This window comes from Equus asinus, chromosome 3, assembly GCF_041296235.1.
Source record: "Equus asinus isolate D_3611 breed Donkey chromosome 3, EquAss-T2T_v2, whole genome shotgun sequence".
NCBI lineage: Eukaryota > Metazoa > Chordata > Mammalia > Perissodactyla > Equidae > Equus > Equus asinus.
Genome location: NC_091792.1, coordinates 91,906,950 through 91,934,159, shown reverse-complemented (window position 1 = coordinate 91,934,159; position 27,210 = coordinate 91,906,950). Strand labels below are relative to the sequence as shown.

Sequence of the window (27,210 nt, the reverse complement as noted above, 5' to 3'; positions counted from 1 at the left end):
ATCAAATGCACTTAAACGGTAACAGTTGGGGAATCTAGGAAAGGGGACATGGGATTTCTTTGCACTACTCTTGTAACTTTTCTCTAAGGTTGAAACTTTTTAAAAATTAAAAAGATGTCCAAAACGTATCTTTTGAAATTTCTCCTATAAACATGTTTCTCCCACAGACTTCTCTCTTGATAAAAGGAAATACCATTCCTTTTACCCCATTCTTCCAAATCTTCCCAAATGTTAGAATTCATTCTCGCCATAATCACACCCCACATCCAATTCATCAGTTAATCCTATTGGTTCTATCTTCAAAATTCATCCAGAATCTACCCACTTCTCACCACCTCACCACTACCATCCTAGTCAAAGCCAACATCGTATCTCAACTGAGCCACTCACTACAAGCAGCCTCCTGACTGGCTTCCTTACGCTCACCCTTGCTCAGTTATACTCTTTTGCCTACACAGCTGCCACTCCTCTGTTCTAAAACTCTCTAAAAGGTTCCCATGTCACCTAGAGACAGTAAAAGCCACAGTTCTTACAGTGGCCTACAAAAAGCCTGTATAATGTGCCATCCACTCAATTCCATCTCATGTCCTATGCTAACTGTTATGGACTGAAGAATCATGTCCCTCCCCCCCAGAATTCATGTGTTGAAGTCCTAAGCCCCAGTACCTCAGAAAGTAACTATATTTGGAGACAGGCTCTTTAAAGATGTAATTAAGGTTAAATAAGGTCATATGGGTGGGCTTTAACCCAATAAGGATCAGCAGCCTTATAAGAAGAAGAGATCAGGACACAGACACACCAAGGGAGGATGAAGTGAAGACACAGGGAGAAGGAGCTACCTATAAGCCAAAGAGAGAGTCCTCAGAAAACACCTTGATCTTGAACTTCTAGCCTCCAAGACCATGAGAAAAATAAATTACTGCTGTTTACGCCACCCAGTTTGTGGAACTTGGCTCTGGCAGCCCAAGCAAACTAATAGATCCACAAACCTCCATCACCTTAGATCACTGGGTTCTAGTCCCTCTGGCCTCTTTGATGTTCCAAACTCATCAGGCACACTCTGCCTCAGGGCCACTGGCTATTCCCTCCAACTAGAACTCTCTTCTCCCAGATATCCAGGTCTCGCTCACTTGTTCCCAGCTCAAACAGTACATCACTGAGGTCTCCTCCGGCACTTTATCAGGAAGGTGACACCTCTACCCCCATCACTGCCGTCTTCCCTACACTCTAACCCTGCCTCATTTTTCTTCAAACACTTTATTTGTTAATTGACTATTGCCCTCCAACAAAGAAAGAAGAAATTTTTGTCTGTTGTGCTCACTGCTGAATCCCCTGCACCCAAGAATAATATCTGGAACATAGCAGTTGACCAGATACTGGATGAATAAAATAATAATGTTCCCATAGCATTTACCTCTTCAGGAGCAAAAGGACAGCATTTGCTGTGCTCGAGTCTAAGCCAGTTGTGGGCTCATCCAGGAACAAGATGGATGGATCAGTTATAAGCTCCATTCCAATACTCGTCCTTTTTCTTTCTCCTCCAGACACACCACGGATAAACTGAGTTCCAATCTAAAATGCAAATATTATTATCAGCCACTATCGTCTGTTGACCTCCTAACACGTGCCAAACTGGTATGAGGTACCTTATCTCATTATCCCCACCTATTCTGAACAGCAAGTAAATGAGTATCTGGGAACAGAGGTAGGTTTCTCTTTAATTAGATGAGTAAACTGAGGCTCATGTCAAGGCTGGTAAGTGGCTAGCCTGATCTCAAACCCATGTGTTTTTTTTTGTTTTTTTAAAGATTTTATTTTTTCCTTTTTCTCCCCAAAGCCCCCGGTACATAGTTGTCTATTCTTCGTCGTGGGTTCTTCTAGTTGTGGCATGTGGGACGCTGCCTCAGCGTGGTTTGATGAGCAGTGCCATGTCCGCGCCCAGGATTCGAACCAACGAAACACTGGGCCGCCTGCAGCGGAGCGCGCGAACTTAACCACTCGGCCACGGGGCCAGCCCTCAAACCCATGTTTTTAACAGTTCTTAAATATTTAGTTTTAAGAAAGGAAGTTAGAACTTAAAAATATGGCCCTGACATAGAAAAATCACAATCCAAAAGGGGAGAAAAAGATAGGACAGGAAAAAGGTGAAAGCATCTACAATTTATTATTCTTCTTACATCGTTCTTCTCTCCATCCAAAAAAAATCCTCAAGTGGACTTATAAGCTGTCAATTTAAGAGGCAAATTCACCAGTTATTTTACCCTCAAAACGATTTTATTTGGGAATAGCCAAAAGAACTACAATTCCGGATGTGCATGCTACGGCAAACCATAGGCAAATCCGGAAAACAGGGGAGCTGCTTTTATAGAGAAAAAGCGAAAGTCGGGAGGAGCTGTTGGAAAGTCCACTGGGGAAAGTAACAGTTCAGGGCGGTAACGGCTTCTCATTGGCTGAGCTGCCTGTTTCTCATTGGCTAGACTGTTCCTGATGGGGAAAGAAATCTTCCTTCAGAGTAAAGTTGCTGTCTCTTCCTGTTTGGTGTGAATAATGATGTATGATAGGGCATGAACGCTCCCCCTACAGGCCTTCCCGACTCCAATTTAGTTAAGCTTTTAAAAATTAATTTCCACAAAGAAAAGCTTGGGCTTGGCAGCTGGGAAAGTTCACTTTCTACCATACTACATTAGCACCTCTTAAATCATCATAAGGCTTTCCAAACTGACCCCATCTCTACCTTAACTCACCAAAGAATTCCTGAAATCCTTTCAGACAAATTCAGAAGGCAGAATATTCTACCTGGGCAACTGGCCCAGTTTTTTCAACCAATCAGAGTCACTGTGTGTGGTGGTGGGACCAGAATGGTTTAGGGGGAGGTGGGAGGGAGGAAACAATTCTTATATTAAGAGTCTTCAGAGAGATAATAATCAAATGCTACTCACGCCCTCGATTAAATCCTATAACGACTGAGGTGTAGCAGACAGTTTTGGAGACAATTAGGAAAAGTATATGAATATGGGCTCGACATAGCTGATATGAAGATATTGTTAATTTTGTTGTTGATAATGGTAGCATGGTAATGTAGGCAACAGTCTTTATTTTTTTTAAAGATGCATAATAAGTACTCAGGGTTGAAATACGATATTTATAACTTTCTTTAAAATACTTCAGAAAGAAAAAGCTGAAACCATTATGTGATAAAATGTTAACTAGGAAATCTAGGTGAATGTTACTAAGTAATCATACCATTATATTAATTATCCTACAGTCATATCATTACTACAGCAATCAGACTATTCTCTACATATCTGTTATGTTTAAAATTCCATAAAAAGGAAAAATGTTTAAATGTATTGTTTCAATCAATTACATAAATCAATTCTAAGAGGTCAACTATGCCTTCAGCTTATTTTCCTTGGAAACCCATGTAAGGAACTTAGGGCAGTGACTGCCTAGTGGTAAGAACTTTCACTTAAAGCTAAAGAATGGAAAGTACCTTCCTGGAAAGATAAAATCAAATAAATGGAGGCAAAGCAAAGGAAACTCAATCACTCAAAAAACAAAAATAAGTAGTAAATGGTGGAATCTCAGAGTTATTCTTTCAAAGAAAATACACCTTACATAAAAGACTGTCAGAAAGTATCATACAGAGAAGCACCCAGGAGAATACCCCCATTCTTCATTACCTGTCAGTAAGAGAGCTCACAGGGGGACTAAATTATAGCCATCATAATCTAAAAAGTTCATCTTTACCCACAGCTTCAAATGTCTTCCCAATAAATCTTTCATTCCTATTCATCAACTGTCAAGTTCACTCACTCATTTCATTTCTTCTTCCTGATTCTGCACAACCCACAAAAGGAGTTACTTTTGTCTGTCTGGCCCACAGCTGTTATTTATAAAATCTAAAAGAGCCCAGCACATGACAGCCACAAGTAAATATTGGCAGAAGAAAGGAAGAGAGGGATGGAAGACAGAGAGCCAAAAGAAAAGCTATGAAAAAACAACTTAGATGCTACACAAGTTAGAAATAAACCCTAATATGACTTAATATAATTTTGGAAGCTGAATTACAGCAAATGGAAACATACAGAGTGAGAATCCTTGGATTTGCGTCATTTATCCACTCCAGAAATATACCTCAAAAGCAATGGAACAAAGTCCCCTGGAGGAAGAGAGGAAGAACAGCTAAAAGGGGGAAAGAAAACAGGAAGAAGGAAAGTTAGTGTAAAGACACTGAAGGAGACATGACAAACGCTAGGGTGGGGAAGGATCAAGAGCTGTAATCACATGGAAAGGGCCACATGTTCTTTGCAAAGGATACTTTGACATACTAGACCACACTGCCACGTTCATTTCCAGGATTCAACCATTTTTAGATTTTTTTTACCTGGTTATTTCCACCTTCATATGATGAAACTAGTCACTGATCTCATCACCAACTTTTTTTTTTTTTTTTTTCTGAGGAAGATTGGCCCTGAGCTAACATCTGTGTCAGTCTTCCTCTATTTTGTATGTGGGTCACTGCCACAGCATGGCCTCCAACAGTGGTGTGTAGGTCCACTCCCAGGAAGTGAACCAGGGCCACTGAAGCGGAGTGTGCTGAACTTAACCTCTATGCCACAAGGCCAGCCCCCTACTGACAACTTTTGACCACACACATTATAGACAACTTCTGGATAAGAGTTATACCATCCACACAGGTGAGGTCCTGTCTGCTGCTTAGGATACCATCAGTTTTTTCCACATTACCTTCGAATCTGCCACTTTTTCCAGACCTAACTCTTGAATGATCCTGTTAATCCGTTCATTTTTTTCATGATTCCTCATAGTTGTTGGGAGCCGAAGAGCTGCTGAGAACTGTAAATTTTCTCTCACTGTCAGGGTTCCCATCACGACATCATCCTTAAGGCAAAATGGCATTTTAAGAAGACAGATCAGGTCTTTTCTGGTACCATCACTCTGTAGGATGTGGAACTTAATCCAGGAAAATAACACATCCAAGGCAAAGTTCTAGCTAATGATGAACTTGCAACTGTACAAATTACAATAGCTCCATAATCAGACAGCTGCAAATCCTGACGGGATCATCTTTATTCCCCATCTCTACACCCAAAGAGAACACAGATAATTATGACTACCTCTGGCAGACATTTCCAGACTGCTTTATACAAGGATTTGCCAAACCCTTCTAAGCTATAAAGGAGAGAGGGGAAGGTAGGGCAAAAAAATAAAACAGCAGTATCTTTTGGAAATGATATGATAACTAGAATTGCTATCATTGCCCCTACAAGGGTCATATCCCAGCTTCTCACTGCTTTTGCATTTAACACTACTCTGAATCTTACAGGAGGTGATGAAAAGCTGGTATAAAGAACGTTGGTCCTGTGAGCATGGCATGTAATCAACTGGAAGGGCACTGAACCATCAGCCAAGGCCCTGCCCATCTAGAAACAGAAGAAATCTAAAATGCGAATCCATGAATACTTACTTGTACCACATAACCTGAACTACATTTGAAATTGGCAGGTCGAGTTGCTCCATTTATCAAAACATCTCCAGACAATCCATGTGGATCTTTCCTTGCAGCTAAGACGTCTAACAGTCTATAAAAAGACATATACGTTGCTGTTTTTCCTCCAAGTCAGGCTACACCTCTCAGCTACTCTGAATCCCAATTCTGCTCAAGGTAGAAAATTAATGGATCAAGAAATCCTATAGTTTAATTAAAATTATATATATATTTTAAATTCTCACCTCTCTCTTTTTTTAAGTTTATGCTACAATAAAGCCAAGAAAAACAAAGGCAAGGCACTTTTGGTTGATCAAGCACAGACCTCCCGAAGTGCCCTGCGGCCGTCTGACTTCAGGGGTCCCAAGACAGACAATATGCTCCCTTGTCTAAGACTCAAGTCTTCACTTGTGCCTTTGGCTCCATCTCCCCACTTTGAATTTTATCCTTCTCCGTTTCCTCCCCATTAGCTCAAATCATAGCAAACAGCTATATGCCAATCACTTTATCATATCCGGTGAGTAAAGCTGACCTAAGATGACTTCCTGGTCCTCAAGACAACCCCAGCACCTAGAACCAGATTCGACATACAGCAAAACTCAACAAATACCTGCTCCCGTAAAAATCATCTTGAAAAGCACATTAAAACTGCAAAGAAAAGGTTTACTTATACTCTCTGTTATACTCACGAAGATTTGCCGCCGCCTGTGGGTCCCAGAATGGCGTTGAGGCCAGGTCTCATGATCCCACTGCAAATGGAGAAACATAACGATTTACTGGGCCACTTTAAAACTGGTTCTATTAATTTAGGGTGTGCATTTAATACAGTCACTGAAAGTTGATGAAATTAGACAGAAAACAAGCACAAACCAACTCTCAAAGGAAAAAGACACCGAATTGTCGATTAATAGAAGTCTAGTATACAAAGGATGTTATCACTAGTCAGAACCTATAAGAAAAACGGCTTGAGTGCCTATAAATTCCTTTCAATTATTTTCTAAACCACCTACCTACTTTTCCTGGAAAAGGACACACAAGGTTCCTTGAAGTAACAGAGTCTGGTGAAGCATCTGTTACACTCAGTCCCCTTAACACCGTGTGAAGCGCATCACAGGTCTTCAGTAACGTTTGATGACAGTTATCTTCAAGGCACCTCATTTGCTACCTAGTCAAGTCCTACACAATTACTAAGTCAATGGATTTCTAGAGTCATCAGTAGCAGTGTTCTCACTACTCAAATCTAGTCAGACCAAGAAACATATCTGAAGCAGAAGTTCAATGGCTATAACAAAGCAACACATGGGTGAAAAAGAAAATATCACCAGTTCTTAACCCTCACAAAATTCTTAATTCAATTAGAAAAGTAAAACATATACCCTCCAGATACATCATTTTCTTCCTTGTAAAGTGTCCGATAAGCGGATCGGAAAGTTCTCAGTTTAGAAGCAGGAGACACTACTTCCTACAGGGGACATTTCTAAGGATGTATAGACATGGTGTGGACAAAGCATGTTCCAAACAAACTAAGTAGATGTTTGAGGGTAGTGAATATTCAGATAGAGAGCAGGAAGGTAGAAAAAATTAAGGCAGTGTTGACTGTGCTGAGACTCAAGAAGGCAGCAAAGAGTTTGAATTTTATCCTGCAGGTAACGGGTCGAAGGGTGGGGAGAGCGGAGCAGAGGAAGAAGTAAGGGTAGGACTAAGGCAGTCACGCAGGCATGACCAGATGGAGGCCTGATGAAGCCCTTGCAGACCCCTGGGACCAGAGCCCAATCTCTCTTTGGAATTGGTAGGTAAATCAGAATTTAGTCCAGAGAGAAATTAGTATCTATTTCAAGTGAAAGGTCCAAAGTCGAAGGCTATACTCCCACATAATGATTTTCACAGAGGCAAACATTACGATCATACCATTGCTGTGAACGACAGACACACCTCACAATACAACTGTGCCCTGCAGTGCCTCAGTCCAGGAGGGCCTCCGCATTGACTGAACATTGTGCTTGAATTGTCACAACTGTAAAATGGCTGGTGGGTGTAAGCGTGAAATGTACCTTTCACTTTGCTCATTAACTAAGGTGCCTCTCACTGAAACACTGGACAAATACAATGAGTTAGGTAAACCAGCAACAAGCTGTAGAACAGAAAATCTTATTCTTTCAGTGACTCACCCCCCAAATGTAAAAAGATACGCTAATGGTTGGGTAAACTTTCAAGATGCATTTACCAATAACTCTCGATGCATCCTCTTTATTAATAGCTACCTAGCAACTGCTTCTAAAATGACCAGAAATAAGCTTGCCATTATTATACTAAGATTTCATTATCAGAAAGCCTTTCCAGGTTTTTAAAATATCCTCTCAAATAAAGACCAAGCAATCCTAAATGATTAACCCAAAATTGAATGTGAACGTTCTAAGACAAAGAATTTTACAGGTCCCTGGGTTGGGCTTACTTTGACACTAAACTCAGCATTACAGAAAACAACAATGTACAATCACAAACGCCAGAGTTCCCATTTGGAGCATTGGCTAATTCTCCCTCCATTCATTCACACTCTTCTAAGTCATCAGACAGAGTTAAGAGTAAAACAAACAGACAAAGCACTGGCCTTTGTGGAGTCTACATTCTAGTCCAGGGATCAGCAAACCACAGCTGATCACCTGTTTTCTATGTTCACGAACAAAGCGTTATTGGCACAGAACCACACTCATTCATTACATCTACGGCTGCTTCATGCTAAACACAGTAGCGTAGTTGCAACACAGATGTGTGGCCCATAAAGCTGAAAATATTTACTATCATGCCCTTTACAGAAGAAGTTTGCTGACCCATGTTCTAGTCTAAAGTGCAAATTCCCTCGTTTACCTACCCCACCCTACCCTCCACCCTGTTGTCATCCTTCAAAACCCATTCGTCACCCTCATCTACTGCTTTATAGCACTTGCATGCAAGAAGTCTCCCTCACTATACTGTAAAATCTTGTCAACAAGAATTGTGTCATCTCGTTTTACTCCTCACTCCCAGAGCAGACAGCACAGTATTCTACAACGGGTGGATCACTGAATACTGAATACATGAAATGAAGCCCAGTGCCAGGATTTGTGTCACATCTATTACATTTTAGTGGATAATGATTAATCCTTTGCTCTCATTTTATGGATGAGAAATCAATGCGATTCCCACTGCTTGGAGCATAGGCCCTGCCCTACAGACACACACACACACAATCTTCACACTCTCCCCACACCCCTGGCCCTCCAATTTAGGGTTAGGGGCTTCCAGTGTCTTCTAATCCCTCTATCACAGCAGAACGACATAGTGAAGTGCTCTAGTTGTGTGAATCCCCCATTAGACAAGAAAGTTTTTGAGAACAGAGGACATATCTGTGTCATTAGCATCTTGCACAATGTCAGGCACCCAGTAGATACTCAAAATTTGTTGGATAAATGAGGCTCTATATTTTTATAAATGACAATTACTTATAGGAAAACAAAAGAAAAGTTTTCAATAAAAACAAATGTCAAGACATTTCTCCAAAGAAGACATACAGATGGCCATTAGACACATGAAAAGATGCTCATCATCACTAATCACCAGGGAAATGCAAATCAAAACTACACTTAGATATCATCTTATGCCCATTAGAATGGCTATAATCACCAAGACAAAAAATAATAAATGTTGGAGAGGTTGTGGAGAAAAGCGAACCCTCATCCACTGCTGGTGGGAATGCAAACTGGTGCAGCCACTATGGAAAACAGTATGAAGATTTCTCAAAAAATTAAAAATAGAACTACCATATGATCCAGCTATTCCACTACTGAGTATTTATCCAAAGAACTTGAAGTCAACAATTCAAAGAGATTTATGCACCCTTATGTTCACTGCAGCATTATTCACAGTAGCCAAGACGTGGAAGCAACCCAAGTGCCCATCAGCTGATAAATGGATAAAGATGTGGTATATACATACATACAACGGAATACTACTCCGTCATAAAAAAAGACAAAATCGTCCCATTTGCAACAACATGGATGGACCTTGAGGGTATTATGTTAAGCGAAATAAGCCAGACAGAGAAAGACAAACACCGCATGATTTCACTCATATGTGGAAGATAAACAAACACGTGGACAAAGAGAACAGATTAGTGGTTACCAGAGGGGAAGGGTGTTGGGGGGTGGGTGAAAGGGGTAAAGGGGGACATTTGTACAGTGACAGATGGCAGCTAGACTTTTGGTGGTGAACACAACGCAGTCTACACAGAACACTGACAAACAACAATGTACACCTGAAATTTCACCATGTTAATCATTACGACCTCAATAAAATCTAAAAAAATAAAAAATAAAGTAAAACAAATGCCAAGAAGCAGGAAAAACATGCAAAATAGGTATAGTCTGACCAGACTTCATTACATTCCCCACTTACTATTCCATGTTCAAATAAGACATCAATCAGCCCTGTTAGCCTGCCCTTCCCTTCTTACAGCAAAGGTGATGGGAGCACCAGGTGTAGGTGCAGTGACCGCCAGCACCCAGGAACACAGGCTGCAAAGGGAGGTGGGGGGAAGACAAAAGACAGCTGGAAGGTCGGAGCCTGCTTATATTAAGGAGTAAGAAAACTGATGGAGCAAATCAATAAGTGTATTAAGGATAATAAGAGCCAGGTTTTCACTTTTTGAGAAGATGTTTTACAAACATGGAAATGTGGAAAGAACCCTAAGGTGTTAGATCGGAACTGTAGGTATTAATGAGAAGTCACGGGTTTTAATCTACATACACAGATAGATATAGAAAGTTTGAGATATGCACATGTGTGCACATATATACATACAAATCTTCCCCAGGTCTGTCCACAGAGAAGCCCTAGAAGCTACAACATCCCAATAGCAATGAACATTCCAAACACCCAGATCTTGGTTTATAAATATGAACCTCCACAAAAAGAAACATCAGCTGAGTCCGGTCTGAGGCAGGGTAAGAGTACAGGGAGTCTGGAATTCTTGTTATACCAACAAAATACACAAAGAATGAGAGAATATGTCAAAAGAATGAGTTTAGAAAAACAAAACACGGAACCTACCTTGACCCAATCAGGAACAACAGGAGTATCAAGATGAGTATCAAAATGAACAACGCATTACTATTGAATGCCATTGAATAAAATACAAACCCATGAGTCTACACTGATATAAATAAATTAACGAAGAGATGATGACTAAAGCTTTTCCCTTTTAGTAGAATGCAAACTAACTCGTATAGAAGAAATGGATGAAAACACAAAGTCACCCTTCGGTAACCTGTATAGAAGAGATGGCTGAAAACACAAAGTCACTTTTGGTAACCATCATAGTGTTGGTTACTAATTCACCCGGCAGTCATCAATAGGGGTTGAAGCTGGTAGGCTGAGGTTTAATGAGGAAAAGGGTTTGGAAATAATGTCAGAGTTATCTCCCCTCATAATATTTATTAATTACAAAGAGGAAAATGGTGGCTTATGGTGAAGGCTGGAAGACACCAACATGACCAGGCGATCAAGGTTAACATCACCTCGGGTGGGACAGGAAAATCGCAGGTTGAGAGAGACCAAGGAGACATAATGTGGTGTTCAGTCAACTATGTGAAGACCACGATTGACCTACGGCCCCTTAGGACCCACCACTACATCCAACATGAGGCTATGCTTCCCCTGGGCTGCTCCCAGACAGTGACTGAGTGGTTATATTAGAAAGAGTCCTTATTTCTGGAAAATATACACTAGAGGTGTTAGAGATAATGGAGCACCATATGGACAGCCTGCTCTCAAATGGTTCAGAAAAATACTAATGACAATGGGTACATGAAGAGCCAAAATGATGAGCAAATCAATGAAATGTTAATAGGTGGGGAATCTGGGTGAAGGGTTATGTTCCCACAGGGTTTAAGTTCGAAATTATTTCAAAATAAATTATTAATTTCAGAAATCCCCAAATAGTATAATGAATTTCCCTGAAGAATACAGGATATCCACACGTCTCCTGCACTGTTTTTTCCATAGCTCTCCAGCATTAGTGAGGAAAAGCTCAAATGCTGGGGATGGAGAAAAAACTAAGCATAACAGAAAGATTGTTCATGAGGCAGTAAAATCTCCACTTTTTGAATTCTCACAGTCATATCTTGTTTTATCTTCTTACCCCCACAGAGAACATCAAGTTCTAGCTACTGAGTTCTACAAATGAGATTACAAATGTCCAAAGGAATAATAAAAATCAAGATGTTCATCAGTTTTGGAATACAGTTACTATTTTGAATGGTGATAGAGCTATCAAACACAAATCAAAAATAAGATAAAGGAGAACAACCTTTCTACCATCCTAGAAACTCGACTTAGTTGAAGCCAACAGATAGGAGAAAGATTAGAAACACTACATCAAAAAGGGATGAACTTTCTCAGATAAGCCTAAACCAGAAATGCTAATAAGCAAGAAAACCCTGGTGGCCTTTGAACAGTAAAATTTAAAAGAATTACAAGATTTGACTGAATTTTTATGAAGCCAGGAATGTCCTTAAGGATGAACTCATCTGTTGCTGAATTGCATATGACTAAACCACATAAAACATTATGCAGCCTCAAGCAGATGACACTTCTAGTGTATCAAGTTACTAATCTACTGGCTTTAAAACTAAGCAAGATAAATGTACCTTAGAGTAAAATGCAAAATACTGTACGCATTTTAAATCTAGTCAACCTGCACATATTCAAATCATTTGCTACCTTCACTTAGCACAAAATCCGACGTGACCAACATTTTCTTGATTATTATGTTCCACAAAAACTTGTCAGCTTTCAATTCTTCACAATAGCCAAGTCTTAGAAGCAACCTAAGTGCCCATCAATGGACGAATAAAGAAGACGTGACATACACACATACACACACACAATAGAATGTTACTTACTCAACCATAAAAAAGATGAAATCTTGCCATTTGTGCAACATGGGTACTATGCTAAGCAAAATAAGTCAGATAAAGAAAGCCAAATACCATATGATTTCACTCATATGTGGAAGATAAACAAACAAACACACACACAGATATGGAGAACAGATTGGTGGTTACCAGAGGAGAAAGGGGCAGAGGGACACTGAAAGGGGTAAAAGGGCACATATGTACTATGACAGACAGCAACTAGACGGTGGTGAACACGATGCAGTCTATACACAAGTCGAAATACAATGATATATACCTGAAATATAATGATTTACACTTGAAATTTATATAATGTTATAAACCAATGTGACCTCAATAAAGGAAATTTTTAAAATAAATTAAAAAAATTAAAACATCAGCTTTCAGAAAGGCCAGTCAATTCTATTTAGGCACACAGCAAAAGACAGAAGCTGTGTACCTACCATTCCTCTTATCAGGGATATGCCATTCTCCTAGTCAGGGTTTCTTAACTACCACAAGAAAGCAACAAGAAGTAGGCATGACAGTAGATGTTGCTACTCGGAGAAAGTTGTATCTAATCCTGCACAGCATGTGACCTCACCACAACCCAAGCAATCTCAGAGCCCCATAGTTTCTTTCCCACTCACATCCAAAACTTTTCTCCCCTACTCGTCATTTCCTAGCCCTCTGGGAGCAGTTGGCTGCTAGCAACAGGAAAGACCACAGTCCCATGTAACGCATCAAGAAAATGCGAGAAACAGCTGATTCCATCTAGGTGTGCAGCCCTACCTGGCCAAAGCTGCTTGTTTTGTCTAGGAGTCATTACTTCCCCTATTAAACAAACAAAATAAAACACATAGGCCATGCTGTCTGAGAAAACCAAGATTCCCTCCCTCTCCACTCCAGAGAGTAAGAGTCAAGCTGAGTTCTCTAGAAATCAGAAAAACATTAACAACCCTAATGGCCATCATCTATGAAAGAACAGAGGTACCTGGTACCAGTAGATTCTATAGAAATCCTCATTTCTCTCCCCACTCTACTGCCCAGCCCACCACCACATGATGAATCCACTGCTAGATGAAGAGAATGAAGACTATAGCTTTATATTCATTTGGATTCTAAAATATAATTAAATGTATTGATTTGGATCCTAAATTCTCCTATCACATTAGACTTAAACTGCATAACTTAAGCTAAGCTATAATTGTCTTATGTTTAAATAGTTTCCCTTTGTCTGTATAACGGGGGAAAGCATTAAGTAAATTGTCACAGATTATAAACTACTATATAAACAGACCACTTATTTAAAATCTATTTGAAAACCAAAGTACTTTCACAATATATTACCATTTCAACCTCCTGACCTTGCTTCTAGAACACAAAGGACATGATGTGCATAAGGACCTAAAAGTGTCTGACTCATAAGGTACAGTGGCAGATCTTCTATTTCACAGATTAGAAAACTGAAGTTTAGAGACTACAATTATATCCCCACAGTCAAGAAGCAGTAAATCGTATAGCCACACCTCTTTCCACTAAAACACAAGGCTTACCCAGTAAAAACTAAATGACACATTAACTGTTTGGTTTTGTAGAGGAGCAGAATTTGCCACCTCAAGATGCATCTGTTTGGCATGAGGGTTATTTTGGGCTGGTTATTTTTAAAAAACTGCAGACACAAGAGAAGCTCTGAAAACTAAGGAGAAGCTGGCCTTCATAAGAGACATTTACATCTGTAGGGGAAATCTCCATCTGTAAAGGTGTCGCCCTCTCTGTACCAGGAAGAGGAGGATGACCTTATTTCTAGAAACTCTCATCAGTGCGGAAGGCAAGGACTTAAATCTGCATAATAACCTTACTCTTGTTTACTGTCCTTTTCTGGTAATCTTCCATAACTGACTCCCCCTATCTGCAACATCCTCCTTTGTCTTTAGCTGAAGGTGATATTTAAGGTGGTGGCTTTGGCCATTCTGGCGAGTTACTCAGATTTCCTGAGTTTCTCCCACATATACACGTTATAAAGCTTTGTTCTATGTTCTCCTGTTATTCTGTCTCATGTCAATTTAATTCTTAGACCTGCCAGAAGGACCCAGAGGGTAGAGGAATTGTCTTGCTCCCCTAGTTTCTCAAACAAAAGTTGATGCACATGGTACAATCCCTTTAAATCAGTTTGGCAGTTCCTTTAAAAGTTAAATATACACCTCATATGTGACCCAACCATTTCACTCCTAGTTTAGCCAGAAGAAATGAAAGCACATGTCTGTATATCTGTACAGACTTATACACAAAAGTTCACAGCACCTTTATCTGCAATAGGTAAAATCCGTGAAGTTCACTGTATGTCAATAGAGCCATTTAACTAAAAGTTCATGCACATACTTGATATTAGATAGTATTTCTTTCTCAACTGTTTTTCGACAAAGTAGAAAGCCACTCTTCTCTTTTACTCGATAGCAGATGTTATGAAAAGACAACACAGCTCCTTCAGTAAATGCCTTCACGCCCTTGGGAGTCTTCTTGGGGAGGCCATTGGTGTTTCTTTGTGACATCGGGATAGAAACTTGGTCATTACTGGACGACATTTGGAGAGATTCTGCGTTTCTGTAGAGGGAAAAGCAACAGTAAGCTGATCGTTCAGAGAAATAAATGAGATTGTAAACACCAGATAACAGTACCCTTAAAATAAGTTATAAAATAAATAAGTCCTGGGGATGTAATGTACAGCATGGTGACTATAGTTAGTAACACTGTACTGTATACTTGAAAGTTGCTAAGAGAGTAGATCTTAAAAGTTCTCATCACAAGAAAAGAAAAATTTGTACTATATGTGGTGATGGATGTTAACTAGACATTGTGGTGATGATGTCACAATATATACAAATATTGAATCATTATGTTGTACACCTGAAACTAACATTATGTCAATTATATCTCAATTTAAAAAATAAAAATAAGGGCTGGCCCAGTGGCGCAGCAGTTAAATTCATACATTCCACTTCAGTGGCCCAGGGTTCACTGGTTTGGATCCCAGGTGTGAACCTACACACCATTTGTCAAGCCATGCTGTGGCAGGCATCCCACATATAAAGTAGAGGAAGATGGACACACATGTTAGCTCAGGGCCAGTCTTACTCAGCAAAAAAAGAGGATTGGCAGCAGATGTTAGCTCAGGGCTAATCTTCCTCAAAATAAATAAAGAAATATTAAAAAAATAAAAATAAGAGATCCACTTTTTTTTAAAAAAAGAATGTAAAATACCTCATCAGTCGCTTTTATATTGATTACACGTTTAAGTAAAAATATTGGGTTCAATGAAATATATTAACATTTTTTTAAAAAACAAGTCCATGTTAAACTGTACTGCAATAAACAGCTCATTTCCAATGAATAGGCAATTTCCCAGTGATAAGAACCACCTTGGAACTTCTACTGGGGAGGCAGACACAACTGTGAATACATAAATTCCAATTAGGAGTCAATTAAAGATCTAATAACTAAATAGGAAGAAGATGAGAAGAGAAATTTCTCTGAATTTATAGCTCAAGGCTTTACATCCCGGGTTGTTATACTCCTTCAATCAGCTAAGAAGATAATCTCCAAAACTGCTAGGAATGACACATTTCCTTAAGAGGCAAACATATTTAAATTCTTAGATCTAGAATTAACTATAAAAATGATTAAGGAAATCAAACCAATATTTAAGCAATTAAAGAATTCAAAACAAAAACCGAGTTTTAAATTTATAAATGAGGTTTAAAGGGTCTCATTAAACAAGTTACAAAAGGCCCCTTTAAAAGATTTAGAGTAAGACCTTAAGGTGTACTTAAAATCTTGTGGGGGCTGGAATAGTTAAGCTCGCACACTCTGCTTTGGATCCTGGGCATGGACCAAGCACCGCTGATCAAGCCACGCTGCCACAGTGTCCCACATAGCAGAGCTAGAAGGATATACAACTAGAATATACAACCATGGACTGGGGGGCTTTGGGGAGAAGGAGAAAAAAAAAATTCATTTAAAAACAAAAGCTTGTGAAATAGGTATGAAATGTGAAACTTCCATAAACCTAGTTTTAGTTTTTAAAAATCAAAGCAATCTATGAAGAACTTCCTCTCTGGCTATGATGGAGTAGCTGTGACAAACCAGTCACCCTCCTAACAGCAACTATAGAACTAGATCAAATATGAGATTGAACTGTTTGAAGAGTTCTCTCTGATGACAGCAACCAAAACAGCCAGGATTTTAGGAGCCAAAATTCTGTAAAGGAGAGAACAACATAAAGGCAAACGTAGCATTCTGTGCACCTTTCCTCTTGAGGCAAACTGCACACACCTGGGGCAAAACTCAGAAAAACCAGGCAGAAAGAACTGCTAGAGGCTAGAAAGCTGAGCAAATGTTTCAGCAGTCTCTCCATGCTAAGAAGACAAAATTTAGAGTTGCGAGCCTACCAAGAGGAGCCCTGGAAACCCCAAGCTTTTGAGATGCCAGAAGGGCCATATCCTGGAAACACGGCAACCCAGAAATAGACCAGCCTCTACTCAATCAAAGTGATTTGCTCATCCTTTATTTGTCTGCTGGAAGAAAGTTAAATCCACTCTCAAAGAAGATATCATACAAATTTTCAACCAAAACTTACCAGGCATGCCAGAAAACAGGACCTAATGTTCCAAAAATAAGGAAATAGAAATAGACCACCAGTAATGCAGACTGGAGTTACCAGACATTGACAATAAAATAACTGATTAATATGTTTGTTTAAGAAAATAAAAAGATAGACCATCACCAAAGAAACAGAATCTATATTTTTTAAAAAAATCAATAAATGAATGTAACAGCAGTTTAGATGCAGATTAGAAGGAGAATTTGTGACCTAGTGGACTGGCATCTAGATTAAAGTGGATGAAAATTATCATCATGGAAAAGAAAAGGAAAAAAAAAACTCCAGACTGAAAAGGATGAAAACATAAAAAGCCTAAGAAACATATGGGACATGATGAAAAAGGTCAAGCACACATGTAACTAGAGACCTGGGATGGGGGGGGAAATGCAGCAGAACCAATGTTTGAAGAAATACTGGACAAGCATTTTCTAAAACTGACAAGGTATCAAGCCACAGATTGAAGGAGCTCTATGAACACCAAAGTAAGATAAACACAATGAAACCTCAGCTGGGCATATCACATAAAGCCGCTAAAAAACAAAGTAATCTCTGAGTAACTGTTTCTGTACCCAAAACCACTCTGTTGTTACCACACTACAACAATCTATTCAGTTTTGGAACCTGGAAAAGTAGGAACCCACTTAAAGATTGGCACCCAGGAAACTAAAGGTAAATAGCTTAGTTTCCATCCGTCAACACAATGAGCGGTAATGATTAGCCAAAATCCTATTCTATTAAAGCAGTGAACGAGAAAGCACAGGCCCAAGTAATCTACGGCCCTTACCTCTTGACTTTACAACTTATGAAGCCGTCTCCCCACGTCTTCAGAAGCCAAAATATGCCAGTTCCAATGCCCACAATCACTTCTCCTGCTGCCACCTCTACTTAATGTCCAGCCACTGACGACACCTTCTAACCCTCTCTTCCAAGACACATTAAGAGGATCAAATACACACTCCTTGAACTTAAATAGGTCATTGGCTCAAGATGGAAGTTGGTAAGAGATTTTTGTGAGATTTTCTGCTAAGAAAAGGCACGAACTGGAACTAAAGTACCCAAGAAAGATCATCCGTGCCCAGACAAGACAAAGCGCTAAACCTGTTATAAATACAACAATTTTAGAAGTGTGTGTGTATGAAGAGTTTGACTTCACTGCAATAGCATTAAGTTTGTAACTCACACTGCCTAGGAGCTGCCTGGCTCCTCACTAGGATTCCAACAATCTTCCTCAGGGAGACAGCGGGGCCTCAGTTGGTTCATGAGTCACAAATCAGCGATGTGACAGATATACCCGAGGCAGACCATCCAGCAGAAGCACACTACACCAAAAACACTTTTTTTATTTTTAACACCAATATGGAACAATGCATTACTTTAAGAGGAAGCAAAAAATAGATAGCAATGATTAAAAAATAAAGAAAATGCAACACCTCGGCACCATATTAACGTCAAAGTACTCAATCTGCACTTAATACAGGATACTGGGTTAGACGAATCAATAAATGCAACTGCTCCCAAGTAAACAGTAATCTTTGCCGCCAGTTGAAAGCTCCCTAGGCATATCTGTCTCCCCTGTTGGATTAGCATTATTTTCCTTTTATATATATATATATTTTTTGAGGAAGATCAGCCCTGAGCTAACATCTGCCAATCCTCCTCTTTTTGCTGGGGAAGACTGGCCCTGAGCTAACATCTGTGCCCATCTTCCTCTACTTTATATGTGAGACACCTGCCACAGCATGGCTTGCCAAGCAGCGCCATGTCCGTACCCGGGATCCGAACCAGCAAACTCAGGGCCGCCAAAGAAGCAGAACATGCGTACTTAACTGCTGTGCCATCAGGCCAGCCCCAGCATTATTTTCCTTTTATATATATATATTTTAAAAACCGTGGGGGACACCCCATGGCCAAGTGGTTAAGTCCATGCGCTACACTTCCATGGCCGGGTTTTCACCGTGGGGTTTCACTAGTTCGGATCCTGGGTGTGGACATGGCACCGCTCATCAGGCCATGCTGAGGCGGTGTCCCACATAGCACAACCAGAAGGACCTACAACTGGAATATACAACTATGTACTAGGGGACTTTGGGGAGAAGGAAAAAAACCCTAAATCACATGTAGATTTCCCTATAACAAAAATCAGCTTCCCATCTTGCTTCCAGAGCACCTGCTAGTCCTAATTGGGTTTTATATCACCTTCTGTACCCTAAAGCCCCTGTAAAGACTAAGTCCTTAGATAAAAGAAGCATCCAAATGGCTCACAACCAGCCTACGTGGTCCCCTGGCCTGATTATATCCTTAGCCAGCTGGAAAATTCTTTTCAAACATGATCGAGCTAGAGGAAGATTGGCATGGATGTTAGCTTAGGGATAATCTTCCCCAGCAAAAGAAAAAAAAACAATCAAGGGGCTTTGAATGATGAGATTCTTCTCCCTTTTCTAGCTGTCCCCTTGCTGGTGGCCTCCCTATGTCACCTTTCCACTCTTCTTGTTGTTTTCTAACTAATGAGGCCACATTTTTACTTTTTTGAAAAGTTTGAACAATTTTCTTCCATAGATGCTGGTATACCTATTAAAAGAATGATAATCTGAATTAAAAATGCCATTTTTCTCTATTTCACTCCTTATCATACTCTTAATCTGATAGTGTACTGTAAACAAAGTGCATAATACAATGGAAACTGCACGTAAGGAAGACAAGCACACAGGTCGAGCCTGAAGCCCTCAGCCAGACACCTGTGCAGTTATAATTATTGCACATGCTGGTAGGAGCCAGAGGGGCCTCAGGTCACGAGTTCAGGGGCCTCTTCATCCATTTTTTCCCAGGGATAACATCAGCAAATGGAGAGTTGCACTCTGCCTCACAACCATAAGGACATGCTGTGCAAAGACACACCTCTTCAACTATTTACCGTAACGCCAAGAGTTTACAATTCTGATGAGGAGTTAGGGGGCCTCACGTCACTGTCAGATGACTGCTACAAAACTTATGACTGGACAGAAATAGAAGCAGGATATTATCAAATACTTTTTAGAAAAAACACTCAAAATCTGAATTTTAACTTCCCTAAATTATCCCTTGCTTTAAAAAAGTCCTCTATCAATCGATCCACGGGTTTTCACGCTGTGCCCGATTTGACAGATCCAGCCTGAAGCATCCCGTGTTGATACTGTATTCAGGTCCAAAGCCTGCTCAGTAATGTAGAGTTGGGGTCAGACCACTGAGGTCTCCAGGCCAGCGGACAATCCGAGGCTGGCACTCTAGGCCCCGACAGCACTGCAGCAGCGTAATCTGGGGAATGTGGCACAAAGGACAAGGTCAGCCAGGGAGGAAGAGACCCCATCATGGAAGGTCTTGTACAGTCAGCAAGAAGCCACTGAAGCCTTTTAAGCAGGAAAGGTTCAGGATCTTAATTATGTTTTTAAGAGACCATTCTGGCTGCTGTGTGGCAATTGTGGAAGCAAAGTCCACATAGAAGTTATTGCAGAAAACCAAGTGAGACAAGCTTGGACCAGGGGATGGGGCTGTTAATGACAGGGGGGAGGTCAAAGTTCAAGAGTTCAGTTCCAATGTGGTAAGAGGTAGATGTCTGTGAGACATCAGAGAGAGGGAGAGAGAGAGAGATCTTTGGTTAAAAACTGAAAACCATTAACAAGACTCTCGTGGATGATAAACCACCCCACCCTCTTAGGGTCCTCATTATGCAATAATGTATTGCTCTTTGATTTTAAAAAGTGCTACACACCCACACTCAATTGAGCATTCAAGTGTGAACAGCTTTCCAAGAGGCATCGATGACTTATACTGTCACACACAGTGGTAAAGTTTAGGATCTTGGTGGCTGCAGTGAATTTCAAAACCCATGTAGAAGACTTTTGTCCTTGGCTTCCCCAGCCCTTTGACTTTCTCTCCTTTAATGATCTTGCGCTCCCTACTATCTCGGCCATGCATGCTCCCAACCTTGGCACTGTGAATAAACTCACTGTCTTCTCACCCAACTCTCTTTCCCAGCTTTAATCCATCTCCTTGTGTGTGTGTGTGTGAAGAAGATTGACCCTGAGCTAACATCTGTGCCAATCTTTCCTCTATTTTGTATACGGATCGCCACCACAGCATGAAGAGTGGTACACATCTGCACCCAGGATCCAAATCCACAAACCCAGGCCACCGAAGCAGAGCGTGCCAAACATAACCACTACGCTACCCAGCCAGCCCCTATCCATGTCCTATTTTCACAGCCCACTCCCTCTGCTTATCAGAGGCCATCTCCTCCAGGACTTTCTGTCCTCTACTTTTCATTCCCTCTCGCTTACTAATCTCTCCAGTACTTTCTACCACCCCTCACTTTTTCTTCCCCTGCATCAGTTTTTCCTTCTCTACTGTTAGAAAATTCTATACTTCTTCTCCCTTCTTCCCCTCCCCTTCCATTAAGATGTATATAAGTCCAAAATTCTAACAACCCCTTGGAGGCATTTGTTTTTCTTAAAAAAGAAAATCCCACAGCTCCTGTCCATTGCCCCCTCCCTCCCATTCACCCTCATACCGAAACTACTCTTGACAAAGTTTGGTGAGGGCCAAAGTGACATATCCAATGACTTTTTTGATTAAAATGTAATTCGCAGACCATAAAATCTACAATTAAGTAGTTTCTAGTAAATTAGTGACCAATTCTTAGTTGTCCCCTTAGACATACTACCAGCAACATTGAGAGTTGACTATTTCCTCCTAGAAAAGCTTTCTTCACTTTGACTTCAGGACACAAGATCAGGAAGCTCAGCTTGGGACATGTGATTCTTAACATTCAAGGGAGACAGAGCAGAGGGTCAGAAGTTCACAGCAGAGGGCCTAGTTCACAGGAGGCCCTAGAGATACCCACAGAACTGTCACAAAATGATCCCCACATCTCCCATTTACTGTCCAAAGGGCCCAATTATCTTTCCTAAAAGCCATTCGTTTTGGGGGCCAGCCCCGTGGCTGAGCGGTTAAATTTGCACGCTCCACTTCGGTGGCCCAGGGTTTCGCTGGCTTGAATCCTGGGCACAGACATGGCACTGCTCATCAGGCCATGCTGAGGCAGCATCCCACATGCCACAACTGGAAGGACCCACAACTGAAAATACACAACTATGTACTGGGAGGGCTTTGGGGAGAAAAAGGAAAAATAAAATCTTTTAAAAAAAAGTCATTCGTTTTCCCTCAAGTGCGCTTCTCCCTCTCCCCTTCTCTTATTAAGATGGTATTTAAGCCCCAAATGCTAATTGCCCCTTTGAGTCACATTTTTCTGTTAACTCTTTTCCCAAATGATGAAATCTAAGCTGTCCTTTTGATGCGGGCCCTGATATCATTTCCCCTACATTAAACCCAGGAAATGAAGGGTTAAAACCAAAGCACTCATTCCCTGCCTACTCCCTGGCTTCCTGGCTCCAGAATCCACTATCCTCCATGGAGACAGACACCGCCAAGGACAAGCACTTGGATTCATTATCTCCTCTCCACAAGGAGATACAGGCTGGTAGGAAAGCTGCTGACCAGCAAGGTCATGGGCTCCCTCCTCTCTGCAAGTTGTCTAAGGCCAAAGACAGGCTGGTAGGAAAGCTCCAACCAACAAGGCCATATGCTCCCTTCCCCCACCTAAAAGCCCACATTAAAAACCCTTCCTTGTAGCTTTTCAAGGAGTTTGGGATTTCAGCGTTAGCTGCCCTTTCTCCTTGCTCAGTATTGTGCAATAATAAAATTCCTACTTTCTTCCACTACACCCGGTATCAGAGATTGGCTTGCCGTGCAACAGGTGAGCAAACTCACTTCAGGTTCGCTATCAATTTGGCAACCCAGATGGGACCATGTCCCAGGTGGACATCTCACCTGTGGCACACCAGCCTATGGCTAAAGGCCTCTCTTGGAAGCTGTCCTGCAGCTGCCTGAGCCCCTTGCCTCAGGCATCAGCCCCAAGCAACTGGCTGCTAACCAAACGTCATTGGCCCATGGTGCTTTTGCTTTGGTGGTGGAAGAAACTAGGTTCAGGACTTAGGAAGACGTCTCTTGCAAGTAGCTGGTAGTTTTTGTTTTGCTCCTTGTGCTAACCTTTTCCAACCGGACTGGTTGGAAATAACGGGTACCTGGCAGCCCTCTGGGCTCCATTCATTTTTAAGTCACGATGCCCCGTCCAGATTTTGGTAAGTCCCCCGGGTGTGCACAACCGAGGTCCCTTGTCCTTGCTCATTTGGGAAGATATGCATAGCGGATCTTCATTTGTTAGGCACCCCCCGAGTGTAGGACACGGACTGAGCTGGGACTGAAAGTACTTTGGTTTTTAGATTTGGTTTTGGTTTTGGTCTTCATTTTGGCTTCCATTTGTGGCCGAAGGCTTTTGGAAAAGGGCACTTGTTTGGTATTTGTTGTTGTTTGTCTGTTTGTCTTTCCTTTTAAAAGTGTTAACATGGGAGGTGCCGCATTTATTCCACCTAAGAGCACCTTGGGAAAAACTTGGGCTGACTGGTCGACCTATAGCTGTAAGCCAATGTCTAAAGAGGGATGATTTTCCTTTGTAACACCACGTGGCCACAATATTCTTTAGACTCCGGAGGAGTCACATTAAGTTTTTCAGAGTAATTTAAACATAATTGTTAAAACTGGGTAAGAGTTTTTAAGCATAATAATTATGTTGTATAGTGTGCATACTTAAAATAACAGCTTCCAAAATCTTTTTGGAAACTTAAACTCTCTAACTTTGCTAAGTTAAGTAAAATGAGAACAGTTTATTGGGTATCTAAGTCATTTCTACGTAAGATAAAATATTAAAGGTTAACTACTAAGTATATATTTGTCTGCCTTTGGTTTCTTATATCAAAGAAACTGAAACATGCTTAGGTTTATTGATAAACATGTTTTATGTATGCTGAAGAATTTTCTATGAGAAAACACTACTTCTAAAAGGTCTGTATATAAGGAAAGTAAAATGTACGTTTTCAGTAAAAAAGCTATAAAGAATGGAAATATTTTTGATTCTTAAGTTAAGAAAGATAAATTTGTCCTAAAGCACCGGGATAAATTCTGAATGTAAAAGATAAGTAACCTAAGGTTTGTGAAGTAAAGCCCTAATGAGTTTTATCTATGGTCACGTTGACTGAGATTAAAATAAATTTATTAAATAAATAAGTTTTAATGTCAAAAGTAAACTGGTACAAAATTAAAATTTAGTCTCTTCTTTCTTAAAAGGATAATTTTCCTAAACATTTTATCTGCTCTCGATAAAAAATTTTTTTCACTATTTTAACTGCTTCTCCTTGACTGGTTCTGTTGTCACTTTGAATACATACTTTAACGTGGTTTCGCAGTGAGCTTTGTTTCCTATCTGAACAGACGTTTTAAAGCTTTTAGTATTTTTGACAAGCTCCCCTCCAACAAAAATATTCAAGTCCTGAATAAAAGCTTTCTTTTGACCTGGAAGAGGAGGGAGAGTTTCTCTGGGGATTTTCAGAGGGCCCCTGAGACTTCTCAGAGAGATTTGCTCTCTTTCTATAAGAAAAAAATGCTAAACTAATTAGGCTTATTTGGTATGTTAAATTACATGGGAAGCGTTGACAAGTAATGATAAACTTTCTTAAACGGTATTATGTCGATGAGTGTTATTGATATAAGTATTTTTTAAATTATCTAAAATTCTGATCTGTTCTGATTGTCAGCCATGATTCTGCTTATTATCTCAAAATGTTATATGTCACAAGAATGGTCAAATATCTTTGTCAATTACCACTTTTGAATATTTTGTTATTTACAGACAGTTGTTTTAGTCTGATGTTTTGGCAAATATGTTTCATCTTCAGAGAAATTAATGGAAGGGACTCTGACACTCTAGAATACAGGTTTCTGATAAACTTTCAGATTATAAAACTGAGCTGGATAAAAGATTTCAGAACTCTAACAGAAGAACTGATGACCTCATAAAACTGCTGATAGAAGATTAAGATCAAGAACCAATTACAAAGGACTGAATAAACCCATAGGGATGATTGTAATTTTTTATGGCTTGTTGCTTGAGATATTACTGATTTTTGATGTTTTGGGTTTTTTTCAGATTTAAGAAAAGTTTTTCTCTATTCTCTTAAGGAACTATGATTTATAGCAATTTGTAAACAAAATTGAAGCATTTATCTTTTTCTCCCTAACTGAGCCCTCCAAAAGGTAAAAACTCCTGATGAGTAAGTATTCTTATTCTCATGGCAATATGGTTGTTTGCATAAGTCCAATAAAAATCTGTTCTTCTTATGACAGGACACAATTGGAAACACTGGTCATAATACTAAGGCTTTGACTGGAACTTCATATTTGAGAAAAACATACAGACTTGGATATGACACGACAGCTTTTGAGAAACGAAGGTTGACTTCCTGGAATAAAGCCACTTGGAAATATTGTCCTGGTACCATTCTTCTGGGTTTCCAGTTGATGAGGATTTTAGGCTGGTTAATTTTAAAACTGCAGATGAGAAGCAGGCTCCGAGGACTGGAGTTTGATTGCCCTTTGCTGAGAAACATTTACATTTGTAAGGGAAACCTCCATCTGTAAAGATGCCTCCCTCTCTGTGCCAGGAAGAAGGGGGATGGCCTTATCTCTGGAAACTCTTAATGAGGAACGCAAGAACTTAAGTTGGTTACTGTCTGGCAACCTCATGTAACTGATTTAGGGTGGTGGCTTCTGGCCTTTACTTAATCCGATTTGATTCTTATCTAAAAGTTGTGGGACCACCCAATGGCCAGACCCCACCTGCACTGATACCATTTTACATGTTCTTTCCTTTGTCTTGTAAAGAGATGGCTCACATACCTATGCCTTAAAATTAGCCTTACTCTCCACCCATGTTTGCAGCAGAAGCAGTGGCAGCAGCACCTCCTCCTGCCGGTGGGCCCTGTCCCCAAACAGCAGCTCTGACTGCCCATGGGTCCTGTCCCCATGCTATTCTACACTATTCTCTAAATAAAAGAGCACTACTGCCAGATCTTGAGAGTCCAAGAAATCTTTCTTTCGACTCCTTGGCTCACTGACCCCACATCACAGTGACCTGGTAAGGTTGAGTAAAAAATGTTACTCCCTCTGGCAGGTACAAGGAAGCTCAATTATTTTGGGGAACCTCTCGAAGAGAGGAATTCCCCCAAATCTATAGGTACTGCAGGCAGAATCTGATGACAAGTTATGGCCTGGCTTTCCTGGCCTTGAGAGGCCTTTAAAGTTCAACCTGAGATTCCTTATAAGGTTCCAGCAAAGCAGATTTAAAGGAGCCTATATAATCAATTACAATTCTTGCTGTACTTATGTAAATAATCATGCCAGATTTATTAAAACTAGACTTTGTCAATTTCTCTTACTAATTTGTCTTTTGTCAGTTTAATTTGCAGGCTCCCAATCACTGAACCTAAGAGAGGAAAGGAAGAGTTTTTCCTCCCCTAGACTGTAGCTTGAGAGGAAATTTAAGGGCCTAAGATTATGTTTAAAATTGTGGAGATTAGGGGCTGGCCCCGTGGCCGAGTGGTTAAGTTCGCGCACTCCACTGCAGGTGGCCCAGTGTTTTGTCGGTTCAAATCCTGGGTGCAGACATGGCACTGCTCATCAAACCACGCTGAGGCAGCGTCCCACATGCCACAACTAAAAGGACGCACAACGAAGAATATACAACTATGTACTGGGGGTCTTTGGGGAGAAAAAGGAAAAAATAAAATCTTTAAAAAAAGATAAAAAATAAAATTGTGGAAATTAAGAAGCACCAGCAAGAGGACAAAGTTAACTGGCCAAAGTTAAAAATTAACAACTCCCTTCATTGCCACAAATTACACAACAAATCACTTTTTTTATAGACGGTAATCTAGTTCCTGATGTGTAAAAAATCTATAAATAAAGCCCAAGGAAGTGATTCTTTCATGTATCACAGTTCAACATAATTGGGGGTCAGAATGAAAAGTACCTATGCTTCTTTACACATTCTTCAGCAACATGCAGGGGGAAATAAAATGGTGCTATCCACTAGACACACATGGCTACTACTCAGCCCATGAAATCCAGCTAGTGAATTTTTATATGCTATTTAATTTCAGTTCACTTAAGCTTAAATAGCCACATGT

At 40.3% G+C, this 27,210-nt stretch overlaps 1 protein-coding gene across 7 annotated transcripts in view; it reads right to left on the bottom strand.

The window, feature by feature from the left end:
• The window catches only part of ABCG2 (ATP binding cassette subfamily G member 2 (JR blood group)), a 129,443-nt gene that overhangs the window by 21,895 nt on the left and 80,338 nt on the right, over positions 1-27,210 (bottom strand). For all 7 annotated transcript variants that reach the window (XR_011502145.1, XM_014842442.3, XM_014842445.3 and 4 more), the window contains 5 exons: positions 14,821-15,042; positions 6,199-6,258; positions 5,489-5,603; positions 4,750-4,902; positions 1,415-1,572 (listed from right to left, as the gene is read on the bottom strand). Coding sequence is in view for 6 of the 7 variants with exons in the window: in XM_014842442.3 (XP_014697928.1) it covers positions 1,415-1,572; positions 4,750-4,902; positions 5,489-5,603; positions 6,199-6,258; positions 14,821-15,042 (708 nt within the window). In the remaining variant the exon portion in view is untranslated. The remainder of the gene's footprint in view (positions 1-1,414; positions 1,573-4,749; positions 4,903-5,488; positions 5,604-6,198; positions 6,259-14,820; positions 15,043-27,210) is intronic.